Genomic DNA, 24,980 nt, shown 5'->3' on the forward strand with positions numbered 1-24,980 from the left:
TTTTCAAATTTCATAAAAACCTACCTTTAATATTTGGAAGTGTTATTTTATTTCATCTTATATTCATACCAGAATTTAGGTATATCTATTTTAGTTATTTTGCTAAATTAAATGTTTCTCAAAGGTGTCTGATATGTTTTTCATAATTGTTAATATAATGGTAGTCTTTTATGTTACGTAAAGCTTGTTCGACAGTATTATATTTTGTAAGGCTATTCATGCTTATTTTTTGTACATTCTCCTGATAAAATAAAATAAATTGGGTGGCCTCTGTGGATTCACTGCTTGAAGATAAAGGTTTAAATCCTGGTTTTTCTACTTCGTGAACTTAGTTAAGTCATTTAGCTTTCTAATCTTTAATTTGCTGATCTAAAAAATGAGGCAGCCAGCCATATAATTTCCAAGAAATCTTCCAGCTCTACAAGATCTATGACTGTGAACACGGTATTTTTGCCAGTAAGATAACATTAAATGATTTTATCTATTACTGCCCCAAATGATGTCTTAACATTGAAAGGGTGTTTTACTTGCCAACCCTATGAGAGAGTGGTGTGCATGGTGTATTTAAAGCACATGAGCAAATTTTATGTTTGTGAATGCTGCTATGGACCCAAAACTAAAAAGAATTTCCTCAGTGTTGCATTGTTTGGTTTATTGAGAGTTATCATAAGCACACATCGTACGACACCTCTAATACATTTTTCTCAACGTGTCTTAACGTATTTTACGCCTTTTAAAAAAATGTTTTCCTACTGAATTACTACTCAGAGGTATGATCTGCGAATGAACTAATTTCTACACACAGGCTCTATCAAACATAGATACTTTTTTAAACTTTTGTTTCCTTTTGCATTTGCTACAGTCACTGGATCTGTGTCTTATCTGATTGGGATTTTTCTGTTTGTTTTACTTTTAGAACTGAACAGTATTTTGGAAGTCCAAGTGACATGGCTTCTACTGCAGAACACATCAGAGACAGGATGAAACTAGTTAGTCTCAAAAGGCAGCAGCTGAGACATCCTGAAATGGTGACCACAGAGAGCTAATAGCTACCAGCTCCTCAGACATCTGCAGTTCGTAATCCCGCATGTGGCTGGCAGACTACAACATTAGACATAATACATTAAAATGCATTTCACAGCCAAGATAAGCCCCATTTCTTCCTGTTACACATTTCTCTTTACATGTTAACACCTTGCAACTACCAAGGCATAATTATTTAACATGCTTTGAGATCATAGACTCCAAGTATCTTAAAAGGAGGAGTTGTAAACATTGCACTGAAAACTTGCTTTAAAGCTTTACCTGACCTGACAGTTTATAGATGAACAACTGATAATAAGCTTTGAATGGTGCTAATAAAAGTTTAGAAGTTCTTTATAGAAAAAAAGGTTGCCCTTCCTCCCCAGGTGATGTAGTAAATTTAGACTGTAGTTAAACGGTTATCAGTAGACAGTGGTGTCCTCAAAATTTTACTTTGCAATTTTTCTTCAAAATTGATTATTTTTATTGTGTTAATATGGAGAAAACCCTTCAGATCTTTGATATATTCATTAAAGACATTTTCCTATTTGTATTGATAACGTATGAAAAAGCTGTTTGTGCTTAATAAAAGATTTCTTTTAAATATCTTATTTAATTTGGTGGTTATATCCAATTTCCAAATATGAGCGCCTTATTTGAAAGGGCATTCTTAGGATTGTTAGGTTGGTTTAAATTGTTTTTTCATGTTAGTTGCATGTGTTTTGGCCAGAAAATTCAAATGTAAGCTTGTGTATATAATAAGTAAGCATGTTTTATCATGAAAAATAATTGTGAAGAACAGTTTCGGTCTTTAAGAACTTATTAATAATGGAATACTATTTCTAATTTTTTTTCTTTTTCAACTTAAAAAATATTATCCAAATTATTAACTCCCCTGAAGGTACTTTGTCTTAGGGGAAGGAGGGCTGGGGAAGAAGGCATACATAATTACTTCAGTGTAATCCTTTGTATCAGAACGGTTTTTCTGGAACTAAAATTGCAATTGTTAATACAATTTAATTTCTCATGATAGACTAGAGGCAAAAGAAAATCTGAGGTAGCCTAATAACAAAAACTGTACTGTCCTTTAGAAATAAAATTTATCGTAAAATACTAGTGCTTTTAAGTTTATATTATGTTGAAATAGTAAAATATGTACCTGTAATTTAATTTTAAAATTTTATTTCAGAAAATGTTTTTGAGAAAGATTTAAAAGAATTTTTTAAGTTGCTGTTATCAATATAAAATTATACAAAGAATTGTATGCTGATTGATTCCTTTTTGTTGACTTATAAATATGCTCATATATCCTCCAGTAGTACAGAAAACTTCCTCTGAACCTTCTGGTTTCTCTGGCCTTCCTCACTGCCAGACTGGCTTCTTGGCGAAATCCACATGCATTGTCCCTACATTCTCATCACTCACTGGTCAGTGCCTAACAGTGGGGTTTTACACAGCACTCTAGTGAAACTTTTGAAAGTCAACAGTGGGCTCCCGTCATCCAATAGAATGATTTTTTTCTCAGTCTTCATCTCATACCTTCTCTATCTCTGCAGCTTTCGCACCACTGAGCAACCTTTCCTAGACAGTGTCTCTTCCCTTGAAGATGTTATCCTGTGCCATAACTATGATTATAGTCTCATAACTCTTATTAAAATGTGCCTACTATTTATGTGTTCTCACAGATTCTGTCCTCTAGACCTATAATTTCAACTGCCTATTTGACATTTCAGCCTAGATGAAGGATTTATCATCTTTCTCCTCCTAGGGCAGTTTTGGTTAATGGTGCAGCCTTTTTTCTAGTCAAACATGCCAGAAAATCTGGGGGCAAAGTTCAACTGCTCCCTCTTGTCTTATGCTGCCACTGTTTCTGAGAACACCCAAGAAGTTCTTTCTATACTTCTCTCAGTCTTTTAGGGCTTAACTTCTATGAGTATGAACTCCTATGATTCTTCATTTCAGCCTTCATGATGGTGCTAACCACATTCCACAGTTGTTTGTACGTGTTATATTATGAGCTCTTTTGAGGGCAAGGATCTTGCCCTAGTTTTCCTGTCCCTTATCTGTTGTTTATGCATAGTAGGTGCTTAGTTCTCCTGTCTGAATGGTCTATTTTAGGCATGAGTAATAATTCCTGTCTTACTGGCGTCTGAAATATGTTTTAAACCTTACATTTATTTTCTAAATTTAGGACTGACTTATGAGTGAATCTACTCATAAGGAATTCATTTGGTATATTAGATATTTAGATATCAGCTACACTAGATATTTAGCTATTATACTCAATATCTGTTTCTTATACTGAATTGCAGGTAGAATGTTTTCATTAAGATTGCTAGAATCGAGCTGATTTGTTAGTCATGAGACGCTTAATTGCACCACCTGATTTATCATTGTCAAATGAGTTAATTTTTATATACCTTAGGCTGCCCTGCCTGTAAAAAGAGTAATATAAAGCAATATCTGGAAATGTTATTTGTGAATTTGAGTTTTTCAGATGAAGCTGAACATGCTTGTAAAATAATAAGTGTTCTTGCTCTTTGTAAATTTGCTGCTGCTCGCTTTATGTGTATCCGTATACATACAAGTGTGAATAAAAACCCAGCAATGCCGTAATGTGGTTTTTTCATAGGGTTATGGTGCACTTAGTGTACATATTTAAGGTTGTTCTTTGGTGAGTGCAATCTGTTGAGACTGTTTCTATTTCATAAATTAATATTGGTCTGAAAACATACTGGAGAAAGAACCACTCATTGCCACTTAGTCCATACCACAACTTTGCACATTACATTAGCCCATCTCAGGGAATTACTGAAGTGTTGGTTGGTCAAGTTTTGTTTTGTCTTTTTGGTTTTGCAAATTTGTTTTTTCTCTTGCCTTCCTACTGCATATTTACTCCTGCGTAAACTCTGTACGTAACAACAGTTTTGGCATCTGTTCTTCACACTTATATAAGCCAGCAGAGTTATAATGCAAAGAGGATAACTTCATTTCAGATAAAATTGGTTTTATTCCCAGTCCTCATTGTTGATGACCTTATTCTGCTAGTGTGACTCATTGGTGGTGATGATGAAACTGCTCAGCCTGCCAGCTGGTGTGTCGATGGCAGGTCCAGACTTCATTGCTATATATATTAGATACTTCTCTCACCTTGTAGGCATTTAAATTGGCTAGTGCTTGATACCACACTAATGCCCTATTCTAATATACTCTCCAGGGTTCCCTAGTCTTAATGTGTGTGTTTGTTTCATTACTCTGTCAGTTGACATATGGTGTGCTATCTAGTTTTTTTATATTATTATTTATAGTGGCATACTCCTTAATATAAATATGACAATTAATTTACTTTCCTGATAGTAGTGAACAAACCATACTCTTCAGTCTAAACCCATTATAACCAATGATGTGATTTTGAGATTAGCATAGCCTGTCTCACTGGGAGAGAATTCGGAGTTCTCTACTATATTGTGTAATTTCCTTTCCAGTAGGAATTGGATATTATTGTACACTCAGCCATCTTCACAGCCTACCCAAACTGCACAGGGCCATAGTAAATACTCTGTCTACCAAAGGTTAAACATACTATGGCTGCTGAAGCCCCTCCATCTTGAGTATATAGAAACTTGGTACAGGCAGAAACACAGTAAATATATCATCATCACTGACAGGACTTTTATAATCATGGTATCCTTGCTTAAGCACCAAAAGGAAAAATTTTCCAGGATCAAAAAGATGGACTGGAATGTAGCTGAACAGTTAACCCTAATTAGCAAACTTATCAGTGTTAACTTTCAGTCCTAAAAATAAAAAAGCATACTCGAAGTAGAGAATACTCTTCTGGTATGTACGGCAATATCTTGCTGAGGCAAAATGAAGTACAGATGTAACATCTGACGTTATTTGACTTGAATGTGGACTGCAGAATAGGTTTAGAAGCATAAATACTGACAGAATGGTGGAGGAATGATCATAAAAGCTAAAATAAAAACTAAGGAATATAATAGAGTTTGGAATTTGAATACATGATTTCAGAGTCTGGCTTTGCCATTCACTATGACTTTGGTAAAAATCACTAAACTCTGAGTCTGTAAAATAGAGAAATCATACCAAGTAGTTTCAAGAGCAAAACAAAATTATATAAAAGTGTTAAAGCTTTGAAAACTAAAATGTTAATATAAAAGGAAAAGTATTATTACTACAATTAGAACAAAATCAATCATTCTTTATCTTGCTCTTGCCTCAGCTGACAAGCATAGGCCAATAGGGGAAATGCCACACTGTTCATATCCGCCTCTCCATTCTTCATCACTCCTTTGCCCCCACCCAGCCCAGTCCACTAGTAAATAAGGAAAATCTACATTGAGAATCGCATACCGAGCCATTGAGCTCATCAGTAAATAAGAGGCTTCTAAATTTAACAAATTAACTGTTTTGTGGCGTGGTGATAGACCAGCAAAGTAGAAGACGATTGAAGACAGTATCTCTTGAGGTTGGCAGGGTATGACACAACTCCATTAATAAATTTAAGTAAAATAAATTTATTCTCTGGGTGGATATTAATGAGTCAGCACCAACCTCTAGAACAACAGGAACATAAATCTGTTCAGAGATTTTTAAATTATCCCAATAATGAGGCAAAAAGCATGGCTTAAGATCACCATTCGTGCCGTTATAGTTGGAAAAGCACAGACTTGGTAAACTTGGGCAGTGATGATAAAACAGATTGATCCTGTAATAGAGACTGATAGAACTCAGGATGCTCCCAGAGATACATAAATACATCATGCCATAAAACAGGAATGTTGAAAATTGAAAAATGTTCTTGGATATAAAGCTGAATATGACTCAACATTACTGCAATAATTTAAAGCAAAGCTGAAAACTTGAGAATAAACATGAGTCTATATACTTCAAGAAAAAATAGAGCCTGTACTAAATGAAGAATTTAGATATCAGAAGCCAGAATTATGACTAAATATTTTGGAAGCAATGAGTAAATTTTTAAAAGAGTAAGTTAGTTCTGTTAAGAGAACTCTTACATGGCAATATATATAATTCCTATATATAATGATACAGAATTCTTAGCATGCAGCTAAACATAGTTACCAACTGCTAGATGTTGAGGGCAGTGTAGGGATTTTAAGTCTGGCGTGTGGAAAACTATTTCTGACAAAAGGGCTATTGAACTCAAACCAGTTCCCAGTAAATTTCAGTCACCTCAGAAGTATTTACAAGTCAAATGCCATCTCTTTAGGGCACCCAAATGTGTCATCCTTGGTGAGAGACAGTACAATTCAGATGCCCCTCCACTAAGAATACAGTGGTTCACTCATTATGCATGATCAGGCCACACATCATGTTTTAGGGTGTGCTCATCTTTTCTGTTAGTTACCAGAAGATTTTTTAATTAGAAATCAGATAGGATAAAAACAATGTTGACATTTTTCTCTTAACAATGTTTCTTCATCTTAGCTCTTATGTTAGTCTCCACGTTCAACAAATTTGCTCAGAATATACCATCAGTATATGTGAATTATATTTCTTAAAGGTGTGAAAGAATCAAATGTCACTCTGGCAGTTTAGAGCCTCAGAAGATTGGAGAACTGATTCATCTTACACTCAGGAATAGCTTTAAGTTTCTAAATTAGCACTGATCAAAAGATTTTGATGATTATACTGGTATGAGATTGATAATGAAATTATCAGTAGCATTATTTGCTAAATATTGCATCCTGAATTTTCTCCCACATTTTATTATAATAAAATTTTTTGAACATATAAAAAAAAAATAGAGACAAGTTAAATTTTTTATATTGCATACTGATATATGCACCAGCTAGATGTTAGCTAGCACTGGCATTCTGCTGTGCTTGTTTTATCCTATATCCGTCTACCCCTCCATCAGTACACCAGTCCATTTTATTTCTGATGGATTTCAAATTACAGGTATCTGTACCCTTCCTACTACATAACTTCAACATGCTTATTATTAACTAGAGTTCAAGATTTGCTTACTTTTTTTGATGTAAAATTACAATGAAATGTATACTGTTTGCCTTTGAGTTTTGACAAATGCATACACTACTATCAAGATATAAAACAATATCATGATCCCAGAAAGCTTCCATATTATCCCCTTCCAGTCAATCCCTGTCCCCATCTCAACTCTTAAGGCAACCACTGTTCTGTTTTCTACCATAATTTAGATGTGCTTATTCTAGGACTTCGTATAAGTGGAATCACTCAGTACATACTATTTAAGACTTTTTTCACTTAGCATGATATTTTGAAGATTTATCTAAGTAGTTGAGTGTATTGGTAGTTCATTCTTTTATATCGCAGAGTAGCTTTTTATTGTATGACTATAATGCAATTTATTTGTTTCCTATTGATGGACATCTGGGCTGTTTCCAGTGTTTGGCGATTATGAATAAAGCTGCTATAATGATTCTTAAACAAATCTTTATGTGAACGTAGGTTTTCATTTCTCTTGAGTAAATACCTAGGATTAGGGTCAGTTTAAAAGAAACTGCCAGACCTTTTCTTATTTGGTAGTACTGCACCCTGGGTTTTCGCTTATCTTGAATGTGTAGAAAGGTGTGAGTTATTTTATGATTCATATTGAGATATTAGAAGTGGGTTTGGGGTAGAAATGGCATTGTTCAGTGTTGAGGATGGCAGTTGGTGTTATTTGAGGAAGGCAAGGACCTGTCTACCCAAAAATGCTCTCCAAGACATTTCCTATGCCTGAAATTTTAGCATGAGTTTCACTCCCCGAAGAGGTAAAGCATTTACCCAACCATGGTGATATATTAACTAGAAGAAAAAACAGCACTGATTTGTTTATTTTACTAACTTTTGCCACCCATTTTCAGTAGGTAAAGAAGACTGAGAATTGAGCAGAAAAGGATATTTTGTGATGGGGGTGATGAGAGGTATAAAAAATGTACTACTAGGGAGTCCCAGATACTAGCAATGTGAGAGAACCACCTGGCAGGGAATGCCCCAAAGGGTGGTCAAGAAACCAGGAAATGGGGTGGGAAGAATTCTACCTCACAGTTTGGCATAGGCGATAGCTATGTTTTTGCAGGCTGTTTTAGCTTTTAAAAATCCTATTTTTAATGCTATCTTCTTATTCAGTACTACCTAGCTGTAGGTGTTTCACATTTCAAGTGACTTCCTCATCCACTGTTTTACCCTTCCTTCCTGTTCAGTTACATAAAGCAGGTCCCTGTATAACCCTGTAAAATTACAATCATGTGTGTTTCCAGTGCCCTTGTTCAAAAATATTCATGTATGGTTCATCTGATGTTTCCTATTATGTATTAAGGGCTGAGACATTCAGCTTCTACTGTAAATCCTTACAATGTTCCACATATTGTAAATAATGCAATAAAAATGTTAAAACCTGTAATGGCAGCAGATTTTGATATGTATTTCTTTGATATAGTGTCACTTTGGGCAGTGGGATTGGTTTCTGTTACTAAAAATTGTTCATAAAGTCTAGGGAGAGTTAAGTCACCTCTGTAACAATCTGATGAAGTGTTCGTCTTTGAATCTATTAAAATCATTTCTCATAAAGCTTTAAATTTTTTATCGATATTTTCTAAAATCTTTGAACAAAAGAAAAATGTAAAATCCTTACTCTCAAATAACCTGGAGTGTTAGCAGACAGAGGCTAAATACCCTCTCCTTTCCCAGGAGCATCCCCTTCCCTCTCCAGAAGCCCCCCATCCTCACCCTCCCCCGGGCTTGGTGTAGAAATTCTGTGCTTTCTTTAGTCCCTGCATTGTCAGGAACTGTTAGATTCTCATCACAATACGTAGTGGTTAGATTTCCTCTGTTCCTACCGAGAACAAATTCTTGACCAAAGTCCACTTTTAAGAAGGCTAATGTTTATTCAGGGTGGGGAGAAACATAACAAAGTTAGCTATGTTTAAAATAACAAATCATCATATTATGTTATAAGTAATAGCTCCAGAATGACTACCAGGGATTTAGAGTTGCCAGAGTTTGGAAATGGACAAACCTTGTGCTTTGTCCAACAAAGGTAAGTACTTTGAAATGACAGTTCTGCATACAAGCAAAAAAATTTTCAAAGAATGTGCATTTATTATTATTAGATATTTCCATTTTACGTGTTATAGTAGCTCCCATCTCTAGATTTCCCATTAGACACTTGATGCATCCTCAAAGATGTTCCACATTCTAAAAAAAATCTACCCAAAAGTATTCTCATAAGCACAAATTCTTATGTGAAACTCAAAGTAACCACCAGAAATCTCCAGTTTTTGCTTAGAAGGAAGAGAATTACAGTGATACGAAGAAGTCAAAAAGCATCCAACAAAAAAATAGAAGGAAAGCAGTGAACAATAATCATAAAAGCTATTTTTTTGACCATGATTAACTAAGATGTAATGATTAAAGTAGAGGACCAGTGAAAAAGAGAAAGGCCCTCAACGAGATAGATTGGCACAAGGACTGCAACAATGAGCTCAAGCATAACAATTGTGAGGATAGCGCAGGACCAGGTAGTGTCTCATTCTGTTGTACATAGGGTCACTATGAGTCAGAATAGACTTGACGGCACCTAACGACAACAACAATTAACGAACCACAAATCCTCATTAAATATCCTTGTACTACATAAAACCATAACTTAGCTATGTTTGGAAGATTGCCTTACATCTCTGTTACTTTGTTTAAGAATCAAGTCTTGCAAAGATTTTGAGTTTTAAATATTTTTGTAAGAACAAAATTGAAAACAATCCAAACGTTTGAATAAATTTTAGTGTGTCCAATAAATTAAGAAAATATAATACCATTGAAAATGTTGATATAGAAGTATATTTATAGAAATGGATAAAATAATATTGAAAGGGAAAGGCATTCATGATACGTTGTTGGGTGAAATAAAAAGCAGATTCCAAAGTTATAGGGATATCACCCATTCTTAAATAAAAATTGATTTTTATATAATTTTAATGTTATCTCTGAAACGTAGAATGTATCATTTTAATTTTCTTATATTTGTTAGCTATGTTTTCTGATTATTCTATTAAAAGGTATTTTTAAGAGCCTATATATGCTATGTAAACTTTCGCCAAAAACTCAATAAAATATTATTTTTTTAGAAAATAGCCAATAAATATGTAATGCCTTGCAAGTATAAGTATAGTCCTGTATTTTTGGACTCTGTTGTGACAAGAATTCTCAAGGCAAAGTGGAGCAGGATGCGTATGAAAACCTGGGGAAGTATAATTTTAAAACTCCAACCTATATATCTTTTTTAATTTTCATAGTGTTATAGAAAGTAAATCTTAACAAAATCGTAGTTTTGAGACGTGTAAAATATAGCACCATAAGTTTAAATACCTTGAGGAAACAATGTGCATTGAATCTGCTCACATCCCTCTCTTCAGTCTCTTTCAAACAATTTTATGTAAAACTCCATTGTAAGATGGGACAAACCAAATAAACTTTATGAAGATTCCAATGATAACACAGTTCCTATAACCAAAACCAAACCCATTGCTGTTGAGTTGATTCCAACTCATAGTGACACTATAGGACAGAGTAGAATTGCTCCATAGAGTTTCCAAGAAGCACCTGATAGATTCGAACTGCCAATCTTTTGGTTATTAGCCATAGCATTTAACCACTATGCCACCAGGGTTTCCACAGTCACTATAGGTTGATGCTAATGAACTCATCCCTGTATGGGAAAGATTAAGTTCTTCAATTTCAAGATAGTGGGTTCTTTAAAACCCCTGAAGATAAGTAATCTTGCCAATGTGTATTCTTGGTCAAAATAAAGTTTGGAAGAAAATGTGAATCAATAGCAGCACTTGAGATTCCTGTCTTTCTGATCCATTTTAATCTTGTATCTAGAACATTCTCAGAATAGGACTGTTGCCTCTACCAATGGCCTATACACACACACAAACAGTTGCATCCATGGGAAAGTCCTGCACCAATGACAGACCCAGCCTTTCCTAGTATCTTCTGTTGGAAGCCCGTGCATCTTCTGTTGGAAGCCTGTACACATTTTTTTCCCCATCAAAAACAATGATTAAAATGCAGTTTTCCTCTTCTTCAGGTACGTTGTGGTTTACAGATTATGGATTAAATAAACTATTACAGGATGGCCTAGAAATCTAACATTAATATTACTACTGTATGTTGCAAGTTGTGAATAACTGCTGATCTGCCGATGGACTTCTGGAAAATATCCCATTTACAGGTTGGAAACTGCTTTTATTTTAAGAAAATGCTTAGAGCTCATATACCATAAAGAAATCTGTTGCTTAGGAAATGAATATAGACTAGGTTTTAGAGGAGGAACATATTACACTGTAGAAATGTAGTTAGAACCAGAACATGTGTTCTAGGCCAGTGTTTATCAGACCTGGATGTGCCTACAAATCATCTGGAGATCTTATTAAAATGCAGATTCTGATTCAGGGCTAGGGTGTGAGGTCTGCATTTCCAACAAGGCTCCAGGTGACACTGATGTTGCCAGTCTATAGACTGCACTTTGGATGGCAAAGTTCTAGACCATCTTTCATAAAATCTGCAGTATATGGACCTTTCAAAGTCATTGTCTGATCCTTCTCTCTTTCAAATTATCTAATTTCTCTTATTTGAATAGAAGAATGCAGAGGTGGCATTTGATGAAGTATATTGTATACTTCTAATGACCTCAGAAATCAAATATATTCATGAAATTATGAGTTTCTGGAAGATAAGTGCATCCCACATATGATGAGTATAGCAAATTCAAAACAGAATGAAGCCTGAACGGGTTTTCCTACATCATGACTGAGCGATCATTGCGGTTAACCAGGGGAAAATAATGCTTTTGAATTTTAAGAATAGTCTTTAAAATATGTTTAAATTTAAGAATAACATGTAGCTTTTTTTTTTAATATACCCTAGGAGATACAGAAAAACTTTAAAAATAAATCTGCCAGTAATTAATCAATTCAGAGAACATACAGTTAATATTTAATGCATTCCTTTGTATTTTACCTATAAAGATTATACCAGTATTAACTTTATTTTTTGTTTTTGCAGTCATAAAATTTTTTTTCCATGTATATAAAATTTTTCCATTGCAAGTCAATGGCTCTGTAACATTCATTGGTAAGTCGTTGTTGTTAGGCAAGACTGTGTCTTACACTGTTGTCTTACATTGGTAAGTAGATGTCATAATTTAACTATTTCACTATTAAGATACATTTAGTTTCTTTTTCTTCTTAATGCTATTATAAGTAATACTACAATTAACATTATCACACTTACTCTTTGATCCGTCTTTAGAATTGATTTCTGAAGTGGAAATGTTGGGTTGAAACGTATCCATGTTTAAAGACTCTTAGTATATACTTCCAAATTATTTTCCAAAAAGGTTAGCCTGATTTATACCCACATCATCAGGTTTTTTTTTTCATCAGGTAGAGTACCCATCCGGTGTCACTCTTCCCAGCAAATATTTTTTTTAAACCTGCAAATCTTACAGGCAAAACACAGTTTATTTTATATTTCTTTAGCCACCAAAACTCATTGCTGTCAAGTTGATTCCGACTCATAGCAACCCTATAGGACAGAGTAGAACTGCTCCATAGGGTTTCCAAGGAGCAGAGTGAATTTGAACTGCCAACCTTTTGGTTAGCAGCCAAATGCTCAACCACTGTGCCACCAGGGCTCCTTTTTAATTAATAGGCTTTATTTTTTAGAGTAATTTTAGGTTTACAGAAAAAATGTGCAGAAAGTACAGAGTTCTCATTTACCCTCCCCCCACCACGTTGTTTCTACTATCACCATCTTCCATTCCTGTGGTACAGTTGTTACAACTGATGAACTAATACTGATGCATCATTATTAACTAAAGTCCGTCGTTTACTTTAGGGTTTACTCTTTGTGTTGAACAGTCCTGTGGGTTTTGACAAAGGCATAATGTCATGTGTCCACCATTACAGCATCATGCAGAATGGTTTCATTGCCCTAAAAACCCCTATGCTCCATCTATTCATCCCTCCCCCGGAGGCACCACTGATATTTTCAATTGTCTTTGTAAGGTTTTGTTCTTTAAGAAATCATTTTGAATTCGTTCTTGGGTTTGAATTGAATTGAGATTTGCTTTCGCCTCACCCACGTTACTTACCCTTGTCTCTTGAGGACCATGAAGGAATATGTTCAAATAATTATGTGACGCAGATGTAGGCAGCCTAACCACTCTGTGGATGCCAGTGGGGAGGGGCGTAGCACGTTACAGTGAAACTGAAATTCACGTTACAGTAAAACTCAAATTTACATTTCAGTAAAACTCAAATTTCCTGCTTAACTGTACTGTTTGCTTCAATGTTCTACAACCTATTTAATCTGCCCTGTTTAGCCTGCTCAGCCAACTGTACCTGTGATCTATGGGTGACCCATGATACAGCCAAATCACCCTCCACCCTGTCTATGTACCTACTACCCAAGGGAGGCAAAGGTGATTCTAAAAGCAGGAAGAACTACGACATAAAACCAAAGCCGTTTTATTATAATTATTAAATTACATCTATGTAGAAAACTATTGTGTGTTATGATTGCTCACACTGATTTAGAAAATTCTTTGAGAGGGTTCTTCTCATTTCCAAGGTGTTTAAACTTGGTGTATTTTCTATATGTTATATTGCCTTCCTGTCAAGTGCTCCATGTGTGTCTTTTATCTTCTCCAGTGGGGGTACCCCTGAGAACAGAGATGAAGTTTTGAACTTCTCTTGTCTTCTAGCGGTGCTTGGTGTAGTGTTCTGACTCAGACAGCTCTACCCCAAGAAGCGCTCAACAGTGTCAGTTAACTGAGTCACAGATAGGTATGGGCATCTGTACAATTTTTTGTTCCAACCGCAGTCTCTGGGTGGCACAAACGATTAAGTACTCAACTATTAGCCCAAAGATTAGTGATTCAAACAACCGAACCCACCCAGAGGTGCCTCAGAAGACAGGCCTGGTGATATGCTTCAGAAAGGTAACAGCCTTGAAAAACCTAGGGAGCAGTTTTACTCTGCACACATGGTGTTGCCATGAGCCAGAATTGACAACGGCAACTAACAACAGCAATGTCAGAATAGAAGAATTTACTCCCTTTGAGATTGGAGTGGGAGAGTAAAGGGGAAGTGACTGGGTTCTCACAGTGGCTCTTGACTCACTCACTTCATGAACTTGGATAAGCCACTTAATTTCTCTGGCTTCAGCTTTCCAGCTCTTATTATAGAGGTAACGTCCCTGCCTTGCCCAGAACACAAGGTTGTTGAGAGGCCCAACTAGATTAAGTGGTTACATGTTTACAAATCTGAAGGGATGTAGCCACGATGGTGATGCTAAAGGAACCAGGCCTCCTGAACAGCAAACATTTGTGGTGAGGCCATCGGCTCTCCCTGCTGGTGCAGCTCAAAGCTGGGCGATGCCAGAAGCAGAATCTAAACCCTAGATTAAGTAGATTGACTTTGCTTTTGAAGTCCTTTCTTTATGCAGGTGGAATTTGTGATAGGAAACTGTTTGCTTAGGGTGGTGTGAGTTGTGTGGGGTGGGGTGCAAATGAACTGCTACTTTTGTTTCCATATTTGATTTCCAGGTTTCTATGAGTTTCTCTCATCTTGTTTCCTGTTTTTCCTAAAAGCCAGAGTATATGAGTATCTTTTTTCCTGCAGGTGTTAGTAACTTCTTTATCCTTCCGGACATTCTCAGCGATCATTGACTTTCATGTGGCTCGTATGACCCAGTTGAGTGATATATTAACAAAAACGAAGATTCCCATAGCAAGGGACTTCTGTGTGAACACTGTGTGAAGCTTTCCTACTTAGAGTGGGGATGCTGATCTCAAAAATCATACAGTAGATTTTTTTTAATCAATTACATTTAAAAAATTCTACAGTAGAATTTTTTAAAGCATGATTTTACTATTAAACTTATGTTAGTAAATGGTCAGTAAATCGTGAACAAAAGCCCTGTACAACTAAAAAAGCCCATTATAGCATTGCTTAAATTTGCTCCACTGTATACACATACACACACACGTACATTAATTTCTTTAATTATATCTTACCATTTCTTAATAAAATCTCGTTTTAAAAAAAAATCTTTTTTAAACTCTTTATACACCCCTGCTTAGAGTCCATGGATAATACCATGCCACTTAGGGCATCTGACATTTAGGTCTTTGGGTTTTATATTAGATTATTTTCCCTTACTTGGCAAAAATGATAGCTGCTGGGGAAGTGATAGCTGAGGCTCTGGGGTCACTGCTGGGTTGGCTTCCCAAGCAGCTGGAACTACTCTGCTCTTGGGGCCTCCCTGGGGGCTGCTATGAGATGGAAACTCTCTGCCTCAACTAGAGGTTAGCAGCAGAAAGGAAAAACAAAAGAAATGCAATTTTCCAAAACCAAGTTAGCCAAGGCTCCTATCTTCTCAGATACTGAACCTCCCTTCTGGAGGATAATTCTCAGGACATCTCATTATGTGAGCACAATCATATCCAGAGAGAGAACCCTGATACGTCGGCACCTAAGCGCCCAACTTAAGACAGGCAAGTCATGTAACTTAAATGTTTTGAAAACTAATTTTGCACATAAAAGCTTTTCAGTCATTAAAAAAAAATCTTTTCTGGTCTGAAGTGTTGCATACATCTTTACCATTCAGAAAGGAGTTTGCCCAAATCAGTAATAGCCACGTGGTTACTATTCATTTTAACTTTAGTCTACATGTATGCACAACAGTTTTCTAGATCACACATTGCTCTAAATAGAGACTTTAAAAGAAAAAAAAAATCCGTAATAAACTGAATAAGTATTGATGTCATCTCACACATCATTTTTGGTAAACTCCTGCTTAAAATTATAATAAATACAGCCACCTTTGATCTTTTGACCAAGTTAAGCATTCTTTGAACTTGCTCAAGCTTTGTTTCTTTTGTTTTCCTTATCACTTACAGAAGGGAAATTTACTGGCTATAGAAGTTCCTTGTTCATAATCTTTCTCCCAGGTCTTATGGAGAAGCTAAGAATGTACGTGTTGTCATAGGTTGCCATTGAGTCAGTTCTGACTCGTGGCAACCCCACAAATGCAGAGTAGAACGGCTCCATAGGGTTTTCAAGTCTGTGACCTTCCTTTCAGAAGCAGATCACCAGGCCTGTCTTGCAATGTGCCTCTGGATGGGTTCAAACCACTGACCTTTCAGCTAGTAGTTGAGCGCTTAGCCATTTGCACCCCCCAGGGACTCCATATGTGCAATTACCCATTGCCGTCGAGTAGATTCTGACTCATGGCAACCCTATATGTGTCATTAGACATGTTTAAATGTAAGGCAACTTAGGAAAGTCAATGCACAGAGCGAAGAAACTGTTAAAAGGCATCTTGATACTTTGAACATATGATTCTTCTCAAGTAAACCTTAAATGTCCTGAAGAAACATTCCAAAGCAGCATTATGTTGACTTCTGTGGATTGGTGCTACGAATTCTTCCTAACTGCTCTCCTAGTTTGACTTTTGACTCCTACAGTCTTTTCTCCACAGAGTTTCTTTAACGGTGCTTAATCAAATGATGTCATTCATTTGATGAAATCTTACGATAGTTTCTCATCTCACTCAGAATGAAACCCAAAATCTTTGCCTTGGCTTAACAGTGGGGTAATCATATAATTTATCACACAAATGAGACTCTTGAGAGTAAAAGGGACTATAAGAGAAATTATGCCAGGACAACATCTGTAAACCAGGACTGTCCCTGAGCAAACCAGGATATAGTCAGTCACCTTCTCGAAGGCTTACATGAACTAGCCACCGCCTACCTCTGTGATCTCAAGTCCTTTCCTGTCCCCTTCTCTCAATCCTCACTTAGCTCAAGCCATACCAGCCACCTGGATGCTTTTCAAATATAATCAACATGCCCCAGCGACATGGAATATTTCTCCCCAAGATATCTGTCTTGCTCTTTGCCCTTAATCCAGGACTCTGCTCAAATTTCACATATTAGAGAGAACTTTCCTAAATTAGTATCCCTCTTCTCCTGTTCACTCTCCCCTTATCCTGGCTTATTTTTCTTCATAACATTTGTCCTGTTATTATGTATGTACTGCTTGTTTCCTAGTTGGTGATGTTGCCCTCACCAAAAGGCAGGTTCTAGCAGTGGATGAACCATGGTTTGTTTATTGCTGTATGCCTGGCATCGAAACGAAATTCCCGTTACCTAACAAAAAAAACCAAAGCCAAACTCATTGCTGTCGAGTGACTTAATAGGTATTTAATAATACCTGATTAATGAACAAATGAATATATGCATGGAAGAATAAGTTACTGGCTAGATTGGAGGCTGATTTAAGGGGAAAAAGAGCAATTTGCATTTACTCATGGATGGCCATTATTGCTTGTAATCTAAGAAAAAAGGGAGAGGCGCCAAGAGGAGAATTACATCATATAGAGTCTTGTGGAAATTTTGAGCTAATATTAATGGGAAAGATGGTGTTCAAGAAGGGATGATTCACCGAAACATTTTCATCATCTCATTATCGTGAAATAATTTCCTCCCTGGTGATATATATTTTATGTCTTTCTAAAAACCAAAGGACGCGTTTACTGCATTTGGGTTGTCCCACCATGTATGTTAACTTTCTTTTTAAAATAAACTTCAAATTTTATGACAGCTATTAGATTTAGGAAGCCCCTTAGCAGATATTGCTATCATCTTACAAATAATAATATACAGCTCAAAGCACTTAAATGCCAGGCATCATTTTAAGAGTTTTACAAACATTAACTTATTTAATCCTCTCAATAAACCTATATGACATAGGTATTCCCATTATCCCCAATTTATAATGAGGAAACCAAAGCACACAGAGATTAATAACTACCCAAAGGTGGACAGTAAATAGCAGAGCTGGGATTTGACCCCAGGCAGTCTGACTTCATAGGCCATACTCCTAACCCATTGCCTTTGTCTATTGTGTGACTTAAAACTTTTTTTTTTTTTTTTTTGTAATTTCTATCAGTTTACTATTCCTATATTCCAATAGAAATATCAGTATCACTGGCTTGTTCCAAGCAAATTTTAAATGTAACCTTTTGTGATTGAACCTACTTAAATCACTATCCAGGTTGATTTTCCTTTAGCTTAAATCACAGCAGTTTTTATCTTGATTATTTATTTTCATTGTTTATTGTCTGTCTTTTCTCACTGGAATTCTGGCTTCTTGAGGTTAGGGGACCCTTGTTTGTATTACTCATTGCTATATTCCTAAGGCCTAGATGCCTGGTACCTAACAAAAGCTCAGTAACTATTAGTTAAATGAATACTGAATGAAGGAGTTGTAGTAAAACTATGTTTTTTTCTGTGTGACTAATATAATTTAGGGAGTCCTTGGATGTTGCAAATGGTTAAGCACTCGACTACTAACCAAAAGGTTGGTGAGAAGTAAGGTCTGGTGATCTGTTTCCAAAAGGTCTCAGCTTTGAAAACCCTGTGGAGCCATTCTACACTGCATACTTGGAATTGCCATGAGTTGGAATCGACTTAATGGCAACTGAAAACAACAATATAATTCTATCAATCAGCCAATACTTATAAACACTGATTATGTGCCTGGTTCTGTGTTCCATATATGGCACTTACTAAATGCCAGGCCTCTGCCAAGTACTTCATGTAAAGCAACTCTTTTAACTACGTAATAACACTACAAGGTGGTCTGCAAAGATCAATAACATGTAAAAATGGATTCATTCCTGTAAAGAGCTTCAAATCTAGTTAAGAAATAATACTAACAGAAGTGAAATAATTAGAAGATAATACAAATTCATGATACAAGCATATAATTATTAAATTTTGAGTTAAAATTTAATTTTGAGGGAAGAGTGGAGTCTGTAGTTCAGCTTTTTAAAGGAGTTGATACTTTGTCTTGGTCTTAAGAAATGAGAGGAATTTGGATAGAAGACAAGGAGAAGGGAATGATGTTCCTGGATAGAAAAACTGAATTAAAGTCGAAAGCAAGTATGATCTTTGGGACCTGGAAATGATAATACTGTATTTTTACACAGATAGTGCCTGCTTTCTGCATTTGTTTGCCAGCCATGCCCTCCCCCCATGAGGTATTTTCATAAATGCTATGCTAATTTTTTTACAGCAACATGTGGAAGAGGATTGGCATGGCTGCGCTTGTTAGGGTGCCTCATGGGGAGAGGGCTCAGCAGGTAAACAAACGCAGAAGACACGTGTTATTTGTGTAAAATACAGAACATGTGATTGAGCCAGTCAGGAGGACTCAGACCATGGATAGCTTTGAAACCCAGGTAGAAGGGGTTGGATCAGAGATGGCAGGAATCAGTAAGTCACTGTGTGTGAATGTATGTTGTGTGTGTGTGTGTGTGTATCACTTATAAAGTTAGAAAAATAAGTCATCTTATTTTTACAGTTATAAACCTTTTTATAGGGTTGTTATGAGTTGGAATCAACTCTATGGCAACAGGTTTGGTTTTGGATGTGGATTAAACGGAATAAAGGGTATAAAGCACTTATCTCAGTTCATGGCTTATAATAAGCAGGCACTAAATTGTAGTTAAGTTATTATTTCTATCAATAATAATAAAAATAGCTACAATTATTATATTTTACTACTACTAATATTTTAATAATAATCGCAGAGAAATCTTTGCCTTGAATTTTTAATCTAGATAAATAGATTTATTCTGACTTATTTATATCAGATCTAATTTGTCTCTATAAAGTTGAATACAGTTTAACCACAATAGTGTTAAAACGAACCCCCAGGATTTCTGTATGACAAAATGAGCAGACCCCACGTATACTCCAGCAAAGGAGACGTGTTGTTTTAATGGCACACCCACAGACAGATAGCAAAAATAATCACATGATAAAGTTTTCAGATGACTAGCTTATCCATATTTAATTAAAAATGTGCTGTCTGCAACTCTACAGCATCCAGTTATGGCTTTTTGATTCCCCATGGAGGGTATTTCACTGAAATTCAGCTGGTATGAAAACAGGCATTTCCCAGAGGGATAAGCAGCAAAGTCATAATAACCTCTGCAAGATCCTCTATAAACTTCAAAGAATATGAGAATGTCTGTAATTTGTGTGTGTGTGAGATGATAGGGGACGTGAAGTGTAAACAAATCATAAGTCAAAAGCCCTTTAGTACTTTAACACTAAAAAAAAAAAACTAACTATAGTGTACCGATTTCCTAAGTACAATATATTTTATACTAAAGAGTCTTCAAAAAACTTGCCAGAATTAAATAGTACAATTTGTAATTAAATACTATGCTAGACAAAGAAAAATAGGTCAAGGTTCTAAATGAGCTGGACGTTGACGGACAGGGCTGAACAATGGCTTCTAGAGAGGGAAAGACTAAAGAGTCAAGAACGGAAAAATCGTTCTCTAAACAGAGGAAAGAGAAGGCAGAGTAAAGGGAGAAAATAATGATTCAAGTCTTTTGACGATTTTAACGCCAACATTTTGAATTTAAAAAATTAGTCAGAAACTACTTCAATTCATGTAGGCAGTTTGTATTATTGTTTCCGTCCATCAATGTAGAAGACATTTTCTTTATGTAACACCCTGGGTCTACTCCAAGTAATTAACAACAAAAAAAAGGTTATCTACTCACACACACACACACATACACACAAAGCAGTACATTTGTTGCTGAAACACTGGGTTAATCTCTTAACAAAGTCAAATATTTCTAATTCCCTTGCCCTTAAACCTTGGAATTAATCAGTCTTTCAGCCATGTTCTCCTTTCTCCTCATCTCCTGTCTCCTTTTCTGTCTGGGCCTGCGATTCCAGACATTCCATTCTGCACTCCGGACCCCTTACACAATCGTCCATCTTAATTGGGGCTATATGTGGACATAGCCACTCCTTTTCTTAGCCCGTGGTCTCTGTAGCCTGCTGCCAAAACATCCTTTGCCCTCCTGAGGGCCTTTATGCAACTTGCAACACAGGCTGAGTTTCTAGCAACAGGATTAACTTTTGGTGAGTGGACCGTGTACCTTGAGTGCTGGCCACTGTTTGCTCTTCTAGATGGCAAACTGCACAATGACTTCAGCAATGCTACTTTGGACATTTTAGTTGAGGGTGTGGATATTCTGAGACAAAGTTGTCAATTCTTGCTTTTTCTTCAGAACAATTAGCTAAACACTAGTTACAATCAGTATGTTTTAGTCTGTTTGGTCTTTTAATAAACCAACTATTTGCTCAAGCAGAAAGAGCCGCCTTTAACACCCTAGGTGGGTCTGCTTTCTGGAAGCCATCCATCCCTGGTATGAAATAAAGCCAATTATAACCTTTTCTACACTATGGCATCCCTTGGCATTTGCCCACCTGTGCTTGCTCAAACTGTTCCCTTAATAGTGTCGGGTGGCACTCAGGAGCACGGGAACTGGGATTCAGGTGTGGTTTCCAGCTCCCTGGGACCAGCAGGCAGATGCTGAGAGTAATAGACCTGGGTCATGGCTACACGACCCCACAGCAACCATGACGTGCTCTGGGAAACCAAAACAATTGCTGAACACTGAAGTATATGTAAAAGCACGTTCCCTCTGGGACTCAAGAATATTACCATGAACCTTAGCAAAACCAAGCAATGGCACTGACTCAGTCTTTTGACATGAACATCAGCCCTGAACCTAAATATGCCATTAAATTGAGGTAAAGGGTTTAAAGAGTGAGTGGGTTCATTTAACTCTGTTTGTAGCTATAGTCTCCACTCTGGCTTTGTGCCAGAGATTTCCCATGGCTCCAGCAGCTTTGGATTCAGTATCTCCAATGTGTTTGCATCTGACTTCTGACCCAAACTTCAGTGTTATTTTCAGCTGTTCTTTGACAGGGAGTCCAACAGCTGCTGTTTAATACCACAGACAACTTGTGACACACGCCGAGTTTCTAGCAATAGGGTTAATCCACGATCTTGGGCTCTGACTTGAAGCTGGCTATAATTCCCTGCAGGGGGGAAAAGTCCAAACCTGAAGTACAGTGTTAACTTTTAATCAAACAAAAGACATTTTCTTGCTACAATTAAAAGGTAACAGTGAAGCATTAGTGATTGTGATACTGAATTGGAAAACACTTTTCAATAGAGCACAGTGTAACGAAGAAATACTATAATGATATATTTATTTATAAACATTGGTTGGAGTTTTTTTTTTTTTAATCCCTTCCCTAAGAAAACTGAGACTCCAAGAAAATGTGACTATTCCATATAAACTTCATTTGGCAGAAGGCAGTACATTTTAGAAAAGCAGATTCATCTAAAAATGTATTTCAAGCAATTTTGTGACTTAACCCCCAAATGCCAGAACTTCTTTTTAAAGTACGTTTCTGGTGGTTTTGCTTTGCATGAGAGAAACTTTAAAACACTTGAAAAGATTGATTTCCAGACTTGCTGGATTTAAAGTTTATAGTTATAACTGTACAGTTTCAATGGCAAAACTAATTTGGGGGTCAGGATGTAAACATTTGTTTTCATTTTCTATCACACATCAAATGAGAGGCAGAAAGCTCAAAGCTGTCCTCCACGTTTAAGATAATGGCAAAAATAACAGGCAGCTTAGCGTTACCATACTAGGGGTGTGTCAATTCTCTCCCGTGCTCTCTGCTCTCGCTTATGATAAACTCAATGGGGCTGTCTATTTTTAACCTCCTGTTCTTTCCTTTTGGCAGAGTAATCAGTGCAAGCTGAGCTCTTTCCCTGAATGAATCCAAGTAACCCTGATGGTCGCTTTCTGAAATGACCAGCAGACACACATCTGTACAGAAGCTGCCCAAAGTATAAACTCTGATTGTAAAGTACCATGTCCGGCCAAGGAAGTCCTGGTGTGGAGCTTTCTACAACAACAGTCAGTTCAGTAGCTGTGCAGGCTGGGGACTCCAAAATCGTTATAGCTGTCATAAAGGTAAGTCACAACTTTCTTTTTCTGTGTGGCTGTGGGCTTCCTGCTGTGTCTTGAAAACTCTCAAGAACGTTCCACACAATCAGCTGTACACGGCAGGTAGAAGATAGCATAGCAAGTACATATTATTGCTTTTTTAAATCAGCAGCTAAGAAAACCTCTACTAAGTTTCGGCCAGAGTTTCTCTTTCCCTTTCTCTTAGTCAGAAGAGATGTACAGCAGCTTTGTAAAAATCTCCACCATATACTCTCAATTTACCTTTTAAAGGCAGGGTATTCTGGCTCATGATTGCCAGACTGAGGAGTCAAAGGGACCTGTGAAGGGCTTACCGTTTTTGGAAGATGGATGTGATGAAGGAGGGTGGTAAAGGCAGAGGGGGGCTGGCAATGTTTTGACTGTGATGGAGAGTTGGCAACACCTAGAAGAGGCTCTACCGTGCGCCCTCCGGCAGCCCTGGTTTTGACGTGGTGAAGGCTAAGGGGATTACTAAATCTTTGTCCCATCGTTGGGGGGAAGGAGACCCTGCCTGCAGAAGTGCAAAGGACATCTGTCAGATTTGTTCTTAACAGCAGGAAGTTGAAGGCCCTGAGGGTTTAAGATTACTGCATGTTTTATGTCAAACAATTTGCCCATTTGCAAAGATGACTTCACATCTTTAGGTTGAAGAAGACATCCATGATTTTAAGTCCTATGAAAATGCCCTGCGAAAACTCCTGAAGTGTCATGCTGGGGCTTTAGACTATTCACCACCTAAAGAATTCAATGTTTAATGAAGGGAATCCCTAAAAACAAGCTGGTTGGTGTTCAGCAACCAGTTTCAGGACCCCATCAGACTTAACGGAGTGGCTTTTCTGGCCTTTTGTTGGAGCACAGACAACAAGGCCTATTTAATTTAACTTAATTGCCGTGAATTTTATGGTAATGTGAAAATTCCTAACAGGAAACCTACACTTGACATTGAGCAAAGTGATTCATTACAGAAGCACAGAATGCAAAGTATTCCAACTGAGGCTGACTTCCCAGTGCTGTCGGGACTTGGACCCCACATAAACGAGGCCTCCATGGACTCCCTTACCCCCTAAGCTTTTCATAGGCATTGAGTTAAGATGAAAAGAAGCCTGAAGCATGAGTAGCAGGAATTGATAATTTGCATGTGATTTAATGATGCTTTGAGTAACTGCAGATTTTAGCAGCGAGGAAAAAGAGGTAAACATAAGCAGGATGAGGAATAATGCTTAGAGAATAAATTATGGGAGAATCAGGGGTAGATTGAAAGTAAGGGGAAAAAAAACTTTAAAATTACACTGGAAAGTTTTATTTCAGCTGAATTCTGTTTCTAAGAATGTTCCCTCCTCCCTCCCACCACTACCCCTGAGCACACTGCCTCCCCGTATAAAATAACCCCAAAGCTATTCCAAGTGGAAAGTCCACGTGAAGAGAGTAGAGGTGCCTGTGTCTAATCTCTATGAGTTTCTTGTTTCCAAACTGTCTCAGAGCACCAATTATATTCTGGAATAGAAACACAGTTTTCTCATTTCTCTTTAGTAATTCAGTTATCCACATGCACATGCCTATTAGAAGTTCCTCTTGCTTAATCAGTTGTTGCTTTTTAGAAAAGCAATTCCTCAGAAAATGCAGCCACGGACTGTATCTTGGAGCAGTGAGAGGGCCCTGAAGGTGGAAAACAGGTTGACTGCATTCAAATGGCAGTTGTCATGTGCATCTAATTTTATTCACATTTTTGTGCTCAACAACAAAATTTGGAAAGTGTGGTCTTTTGTCTGGGACGTAAGATAAAAACCAATGGCTTCATCTGATGTTTCTTTTTTCTGGTTGAACCAGCCAGGCCAAATGCAGGGAGACTCATTAGCCTCAGTTGCATTTACTAGAACTTTCATTATGGTGTAGTTTGCATCTTACTTGCCTAAGGGAAATTTAGCCGTATTTATGGAATTCAGTTTTGCGGCTGAGAGAACATACAACCGTGTGAATTACTCTGTGATTTT

The 24,980-nt window shown here is 36.9% G+C and overlaps 2 protein-coding genes across 4 annotated transcripts in view; both read left to right on the forward strand.

Moving 5' to 3' along the window:
* SESTD1 (SEC14 and spectrin domain containing 1) overlaps positions 1 to 9,682 on the forward strand; it is a 129,060-nt gene extending 119,378 nt beyond the window's left edge. For 2 of the 3 annotated variants that reach the window (XM_010602796.3, XM_003406191.4), the window contains exon 18: positions 917 to 9,682. In XM_010602796.3, coding sequence (XP_010601098.1) covers positions 917 to 1,046 — 130 coding nt within the window. In that variant the 3' untranslated portion in view covers positions 1,047 to 9,682. The remainder of the gene's footprint in view (positions 1 to 916) is intronic. The other variant, XM_010602795.2, reaches the window with a different exon arrangement.
* Positions 9,683 to 21,976: 12,294 nt separating this feature from the next.
* CCDC141 (coiled-coil domain containing 141) overlaps positions 21,977 to 24,980 on the forward strand; it is a 230,846-nt gene continuing 227,842 nt past the window's right edge. The window contains exon 1 of the mRNA XM_003405968.3: positions 21,977 to 22,977. Within this exon, the coding sequence (XP_003406016.2) occupies positions 22,876 to 22,977 (102 nt within the window). The 5' untranslated portion in view covers positions 21,977 to 22,875. The remainder of the gene's footprint in view (positions 22,978 to 24,980) is intronic.

Source organism: Loxodonta africana, chromosome 6 (genome assembly GCF_030014295.1).
Source record: "Loxodonta africana isolate mLoxAfr1 chromosome 6, mLoxAfr1.hap2, whole genome shotgun sequence".
Taxonomy (NCBI): domain Eukaryota; kingdom Metazoa; phylum Chordata; class Mammalia; order Proboscidea; family Elephantidae; genus Loxodonta; species Loxodonta africana.